At 52.2% G+C, this 7,825-nt stretch overlaps 1 protein-coding gene across 1 annotated transcript; it reads left to right on the top strand.

Moving 5' to 3' along the window:
• The first annotated feature begins 967 nt into the window (after positions 1-967).
• Positions 968-3,214, top strand: SEPHS2 (selenophosphate synthetase 2). The gene has a single exon (XM_075564758.1). The coding sequence runs from the start codon at positions 1,103-1,105 to the stop codon at positions 2,426-2,428; it is 1,326 nt and encodes a 441-aa protein (XP_075420873.1). The 5' UTR covers positions 968-1,102; the 3' UTR covers positions 2,429-3,214.
• The last annotated feature ends 4,611 nt before the right edge of the window (positions 3,215-7,825 follow it).

Genomic DNA, 7,825 nt, shown 5'->3' with positions numbered 1-7,825 from the left:
CAAGAGCAGTTGAACAGTTGACGAAACGCCCCTGCCCTGGCCAGAGCAAATATCGCATTCTTCACCTGCTGCTGTGCACCTGGCTTGTTTGGCACCACAGGCAGTGTCAGTACGGCAAGAAGGTGGTTGGTTTAGGAGATAACTTGGGCTCAGTCCAGCCCCACGCTACACCGACTGTAACTTCAACCAGACATTTATACTCAGCGTCTCTTACCCTCCATCTGTCACACCGAGGAAAGCTCTGGAACTGTCTTGTCATTTTGATATGGGCAACTTGGATTGGATACACCCCAGATACACCTACGTATCCATTTAAAGAGACACAGACACTTTGTAACCAGAGCGACCTAGGGAAGCCACTCTGTGCACAAGAGCCCAGTAGTGACAAGGGGCTCAGGAATGGCCTCAGCACCCATGGACGTGTCTGGACCGGTGGAGTCCTCAAATTCTCCAAAGTCCATTTTAGAATTGCATTATGCTGATACTACCGTTTTCTTATCTACCGGTAAGAAACGCAGCCACGTAATTTCTCAGTGCTTGTTAGTCTTTCCGACTTTCTCCGCAGACTGTGCCCCTTACCCTCGCCTAGAGCGATGCTGTGCGCCCAGAAGTGACCCTCGGACAACCTGACCTGTCCCTTTTGTCACGTGTCAGAGGCTCCTCTTGGGCTGGGAGAACGCTGGAACTTGGTGAGCGCGCTAATAGAGGCGAGTTTCACCACTCACCCCCCGCCCCCCGCAAGAGACCGTTTTAAATGCAAGGGGAAATTAACCAAAGCCTGCGACGTTTGGCAACCTCCTCGGCGCCCATTTTGCAAGCGGAGCGTTGGTTCGCACTGTCCCTTTAAGGCTGAGGGAGCCCGCCTCCCGGCAGCGAAGCGCTCATTGGACGGCGCGACTGTCCATCACCAGGGGCTATAAATACCGGGGGGCGGTCCGCAAGCCCGTAGGTCTTCCTGCGGGCGAGCCGGGAGCGCGGCGGGCGGCGCGCCGGGCGCGGGCGGCGGCGTTTGCGGGTCGCGGCTGCGGCTTTCTCCACAGCAGCGTAAGCGGAGGAGCAGGGCGGCCTCTGTGCCGCTTCCCTCCCCCGCGGGGCCGGCGAGATGGCGGAAGCGGCCGCCTCAGGCGCCGGCGCCGAGGCCGGGGCGGCGATGGCGGGGGCGGAAGGCTCCGCGGGCCCGGCGGTCTTGGCGTTGGGTCGGGGCTTCTCCAACTACCGGCCCTTCGACCCGCAGGCGCTGGGCCTGGGCCCCAACTGGCGCCTCACGGGCTTCTCGGGCATGAAGGGCTGAGGCTGCAAGGTCCCCCAGGAGACGCTGCTCAAGCTCCTGGCGGGACTGGCGCGGCCCGACGTGCGGCCCCCGCTGGGCCGGGACCCGGCGGGAAGCCTCGAGGAGGCGGAGCCCGGGCCCCCGCCCCCCACCCTGGACATCGGGCTGGACTCGTGTGTCATCCCGCTGCGGCACGGCGGCCTGTCGCTGGTGCAGACCACGGATTTCTTCTACCCCCTGGTGGAGGACCCCTACATGATGGGGCGCATCGCCTGCGCCAACGTGCTGAGCGACCTGTACGCCATGGGCATCACCGAATGTGACAACATGCTGATGCTGCTCAGCGTCAGCCAGACCATGGCGGAGGAGGACCGCGAGAAGGTGATGCCCCTCATGATCAAAGGCTTCCGCGACGCCGCTGAGGAGGGCGGCACCGCCGTGACGGGCGGCCAGACGGTGATCAACCCCTGGATTATCATTGGCGGCGTGGCCACCGTGGTGTGTCAGCCCAATGAATTCATCATGCCCGACAGCGCGGTGGTGGGAGACGTGCTGGTGCTAACCAAGCCCTTGGGGACCCAGGTCGCTGTCAACGCCCACCAGTGGCTGGATAATCCCGACAGGTGGAACAAGATCAGGATGGTGGTCACCAGAGAGGAGGTGGAGCTGGCCTATCAGGAAGCCATGTTCAACATGGCCACCCTCAACCGAATCGCTGCTGGCCTCATGCACACGTTTAATGCCCACGCGGCCACGGATATCACGGGCTTTGGCATCCTGGGCCACTCTCAGAACCTTGCGAAACAGCAGAGGAACGAGGTGTCCTTTGTCATTCACAATCTGCCCATCATCGCCAAGATGGCGGCCATTAGCAAGGCCAGTGGGCGGTTTGGGCTTCTTCAAGGAACCTCTGCGGAAACCTCGGGCGGACTGCTGATCTGCCTACCGAGGGAGCAGGCAGCGCGGTTTTGTTCCGAGATCAAATCTTCCAAGTACGGAGAAGGTCATCAGGCCTGGATCGTGGGCATCGTGGAAAAGGGAAACCGGACGGCCCGGATTATTGACAAGCCTCGAGTGATCGAAGTCCTACCTCTGGGGGCCACGGCGACTGCCCTCGCCCCTGACAATTTCAACACCGCCTCTGAGCCAGCTTTATGAGATGGGAGAGCCGCAGGCAGGTGGCCCCAAGAGCCTTGGTACGCAACACGTGGAAGATTCTCCAGAGTTGCATTTTTTAAAGAAGAACACCTTTCCACAGGCTGCCTCCATCTGCATAGGGGTCCCAGCCACCCTCCATCAGAGTTGAATCCTTCAGCAGAACCAGCTTTGGGGTACATTCCAAGGCCAGGAGTAACCTGTGGGAATCTGAGGGGGATACTTTTCCTTCATCTCCTGGCTAGGAGAGGCACCTCTACTTCCTCTTTTCCAAGAGCGAGATGAGGCTGCTTTAAAAAAAAATTTTTCTTCTTTGCACTGGGTTGATTCATTGCTGCACAAGGAATGAGATTATTTATTAAAAGCAAATTATATGCACACACACAAAGTCGATTGCAAAGGGAAACAAAGAAACGTAGATGCAAACAAGCTGGGATCAATACTTTTGCTACAGTTAAATTGTTCAGAGAGATCTTTATGCACCGTCCTGGCCTTTATTAGACGTTCCTGAAGAATGAGCAAGCGCCTTCCTGCTCTGGACAAGAATTGAGCAGCTTGTCCACTGTCTGGGAAAGGTGGATCCGGAACCATCTGACTTGGTCTCTGTTAATGACGTTTCTCCCTCAAAACCCCCGTGAAGGACCGGGAGAGACAGAGCAAATGCCAGAGCCCAGGCCTTGGTGGTCATTCGTCATTCAGATGTTAAATCGTGTGCCAACAATGAATTCTTGGGTGATTTAATCAATTATAAATTTTTTAAAAAGCAAAAGGAAATAAAACTTGGTTGAAAAGAGATAATGGCTCCTGTTTGGTTCCTTACGGCTCCAGCTCTGTCGTTGACAGCCTTAAGAAAGCGGAGCAAGGGACGCAGGGTACAATCTGACATGTCCAGTGTTTTCCTGAGCCCAAACCAGGAATGTCACCCATCGGTTCAGATTTACACCTGCATCCCACGCAGGGACACCAAAGGTCCGAGAGTAAACCCAAGGACTACAGGGGCGTCAGCAATCTCAGAAGATGGGGGTGGGGGGTGGGAAGCCCTAGAAGTGCTGCAGTTAAAGTACTCAGCTACCAACTGAAAGGTCAGACTTTAGAGCTTGTCCAGCCAGAAGATTTGGCAATCTGCTCCCATACAGCCCGACAGCCCCGGAAGCCCTATGGGACAATTCTACTCTCTTCAGTTGGGTTATTCTGAGTCCATTCGACCCTGGTGGATCTGTGTTTCAGGAAGGTTTGGAGGCCCGTGGAAGAGGATTTAGCAGAATAGAGGAAGCCAAAATGCCAGTGCTTCCCAGTGGGAGTGTTCCCCACCCCCAGAAGCTTGGAGATAGACCCTGAAGGTACAACAGAGATGGGGGTTGGGGGTGCGGGGAGAGGTAGGGAGAAGACAGCCTTTTAAGACCTGTTAACAGGAATTAGGTTTTGGAAATCCTCTCACTGCCACCTACAGCCAGATGACTGCCTCTCAGCTCTGCAGGGAAGGGAAGGTTTTTTCATGATCTAGAAAATAGGAATTTAAAATGACATCAAAGTCAGGGACAGTAGACCCAGGGAGCCTGACCGAAAATGAATTAGAAATGGAAGCAGCGGCCTTGGCACCATTCCTCAGATTTGTATCAAAGCTGACAGAAGTTTCCAGGGGCCCCTGCCTCACACAGGAGAGGCCTGGAGAGTGCGGGCGCGCGTGTGTGCGCGCGCACGTGTGGGCGCCCTCGCGAGTGTGAGTACGTGAACGGGAGTGATTAAAAAACTATATATATAATGTCAGAGGAGCCAGCCCCTAACAAGTCATCACGGGTCTGGCAGGCGCAATTGTACAGCGATGATAAGTAAAGATTATAGTAAAGTCATTGAGAACAAGAGAAAGAGAAGAGAGATTGAAATAATGGAGTCAGACACATTTCATGGTAGCATGCTCACCTCAGCTCCTTGTGGAATTGGAAGAGGAGAGTGCAGGAGGGGAAGGAGGACAAGGGGAGAGGGGGTAGGGGGAGAGAGAGCTCTATTACTAACCAAGCCTCATGTATCTTTGGGGGGCATGCAAGCTCCTTAATTATAGGTAAAGACATACGTCACAGGACGGGGTTGTACGATAGGTAATACAGTAATGAGAGGGGCCAATCTAAGGGTGTACACGCAATGGGAAGGGGAGGGATTGGGGTACACATGTGACAAGATGGGCGGATCCTAGATTCAGGATGGCAGCCTAACTTTGGATGTCCCTGAACAGGTTTGACCTGTTCTCTGGCTTTCCATGGAAACAATTACTATCCTTATCAGGAGGGAGTGAGCCCCACCTACAGTGGATCAGACTGATGGCTGTACGCCTTCAGGGAGAATATCTCTAAGCATCTGACCTCCCACCACGTGCTGGCAAACAAAATGTTTGGCATATCTTTGGGGGAGACAAAGCTGGGGAAAAGTATTTTTATATCATTATATATATATATATATATATATATATATGCATCAAAGGGAGTTTTTATTCTGTTAAGTAATTAGCAGTCTTGGAAAACCCACTTGGGCAGTTCCACCCTGTCCTATTGGGTCACTGAGTCGGAACTTACTAGCAGTGAGGTGTTTCTCTGGCTTGTTTTGAGTAACCAGTGAGCCCAGAGGAAGTAGTGGATTCAGAGCTGGGTGGGAAGCCACCAGTCGTTCTGTGGGAGAAACACGAGGTTTTCTATGCCCTTCAAGATGCGGTCTCAATAAGGTCCTTTCCAGCAGAGCCTGCCTAAAAGCCTCCCTGAATATTCCGTCGTGCCCTTTCATGCTTGAGCAGGCAGCACACTTGGCTCTTTGCTCTGAACCATTCCTACCTCCCCTTTGTTCCATAGACTGGGGAGGAGAAGGTGGAAGTTTTGTTTGTCAGAATGATTATTAAAATCCATCCAGGAAGAGGTAAATTGTCTCTGGGTTTCCCTCAAGATGCCCAGTTATTTTCAAGGCTCCTGAGGTAGCACTCTGGGAGAAAGAAGAATCTGAGAATTGTTCTACAATGAAGATTTCCCCCCCCACGTGCCTGCTAATAATTTCAAAAGATTGAAAGCCTTCGAAGCCCAGAGGCGTGCTAGTCTGTCCTGTAGACTCACTCTGAGCACCAACTGACTAGCTGACAGTGCAGAATGTAATAGCCTCTTACTGTTACCTGAGCCCTCTCTTGGGGGTGGAGATGCCCAGCCAAACTGCCTCTCCTAACGACTTGGAGCTCTTGAAGCTTCCTTCTTACATATGAGTAGCTCAGGATCCGACGGAGTTGAATGTTTCTGCCCAAAAAAAATGGGTGGCGGGGGAAAACCTAGGAGCTAATACAGAGAGCAGAGGAAAATGGAAAGAAACAAAAAAGTCATTCTCTTCAGCAAGATAAAATAATTATAAAAGGACCAAACATAGAAGCCATGGAAATATAACTACACATGTAAAATGCGGAAGATTTATATGACAAAGCTGAGACTTACCAGAAAGAAGAAACGACGCATCCACCAGAAGAGATACGTGAAAATCAGATGAGCCAGGCACACGTTAGAAGTTACAAAGAATTAAAGAACTCTGTTCGTTCCAGAAGGAATACAGGAGGGATATACAATTCATATACAGGAATTATTGCAATTCATAGAAGCAAGTGTTCTCACACTTCAAATTGTAATTCTCACATACTTCTTGAATTTCCAGGGTAGTAAAGAAAAAGAGACCTATACTTGGGAAATTTCAGAATGTCAAGGACAAAGAGATGCTGACAATAAAAGCAAATCTTTAAAACAAAAGGGAGACTTTGCCGGCCTGGAAGGATCAGCACAATGTTTGCATGAACCCGTTGAACAATCATTTTGCAAATACTGAAACTCGGGGTCAGGGAAGTGAGCAGATTTCTCCACGGTGTCCCACACTCCAGAATCTAAACAGAAACACACACCACCATCCAGTCACTGCTGGCTCATAGACACCCTAGAGGACCCAGAAGAACTGCCCCTGTGGGTTTCCAAGACGGAAGGCCTATCTTGCTCCTGTGGAGCAGCTGGTGGTTTCAGACTGCTGGCTATCAGCCTCCACCTCCCCCAACCCCCGTAGCCCCTAGCCCACCACACCACAGGGCTCAATTTGGGGGGTAGGAGCGGAACCTCCCTGCTGCGGGGTCCAGGACACCTCATAGTGAGCCTGCTTCCTGTGCGGCAGGGTGGAACTGCCCCTGTGCGGTTCCCAGATGGTAAATCTGGACAGGGGAAGGCAGCCTCGTCTTTCTCCCAAGGAGAAGCTGGTGGTTTCAAACCTCTGGCCTTGCCGTTTGCCGATGCATCGCCCCCTACTCCCTATGGCTCCTTTTCTACAGAACCAGCCACAGAGAATGAATAATGAAGCGGTTATCCATTCCATTCAAAAACAAAACCTTGCATAACATGGCAGGGGTATGTCATAGCAAATGACAGGATGAGTTTTGATTTCAAAACCGGAGTTGCTTCTATTCTGTTTTCTTCCTGCTCAAAGATCTTTTGGCTTTCCATCAAATGTCTACTCTTTCCCAAGAATCATTCTTCACTGAGCACCCTCGGGTGGATTCCGACTCTCAGGGACCCCTTGGGACAGGATAGAATTGCCCCAGTGGGTTTCTGAGACTGTCGCTCTGTAGAGGAGGAGGAAGCCGCCTCCGCCCCCAAGATCTGCCAGACTGCATATTTCCATGCCAACCACACATCTCCAACTCTCTCACCCCGTTCTCCTTACCCCTCACGAAGCTCTAGACCAGCGGTTCTCGACCCGTGGGTGGTGACCCCTTTGGGGGTAGAATGAGCCTTTCACAGGGGTCGCCTGATTCGTCACAGTAGCAAAATGATAGTGGTGAAGTAACAACGAAAATGATTTTCTGGTTGGGGGTCACCACCACATGAGGACTATATTAAAGGGTCGCAGCATGAGGAAGGTTGAGAACCATGGCTCTTGACCAGTGCTAGCTTTTTCTCTGGGGTGGGTTAAAATGCTACAGGCTACATTGGTTTTCCATTCAACAACTGATACGCATTTTCATTCGTGCCATCGATCACAATCCCCTCAACATAACAGCACGCTTCTGCCTTCTGCCCTGTGTTTCCGGTTTCCACTGCCCTTCCCTTCTCCCCTCCTGAGAATCCCTGGAAAAAGGCTGCCCTTTGACCTCACATCGGCTGGTCAGTCTGCCTTCTTCATGTTTTCACTCGCCTTATAGGCTTGTTTGTCGTTTCGCTGAAAATGGAGTCATGGGGTGAGTTTATTTCTAGGCCAGAAGAGTGGCCGATGGCAGGTCCCAGAAGCTCTGCAAGTCTCTATCAGTAAGTCTGCTTTAATGTGGAGGTTGGCTCCACATTTTTCTCCCACTCGATCCAGGGCCGCCTCTTGTGATTCGGAACACCATGGTGGGAGTGGTAGCCG

The sequence above is a fragment of the Tenrec ecaudatus genome, chromosome 12 (assembly GCF_050624435.1).
Source record: "Tenrec ecaudatus isolate mTenEca1 chromosome 12, mTenEca1.hap1, whole genome shotgun sequence".
NCBI classification, from domain to species: domain Eukaryota; kingdom Metazoa; phylum Chordata; class Mammalia; order Afrosoricida; family Tenrecidae; genus Tenrec; species Tenrec ecaudatus.
This window is presented reverse-complemented; position numbering and strand designations above follow the sequence as displayed.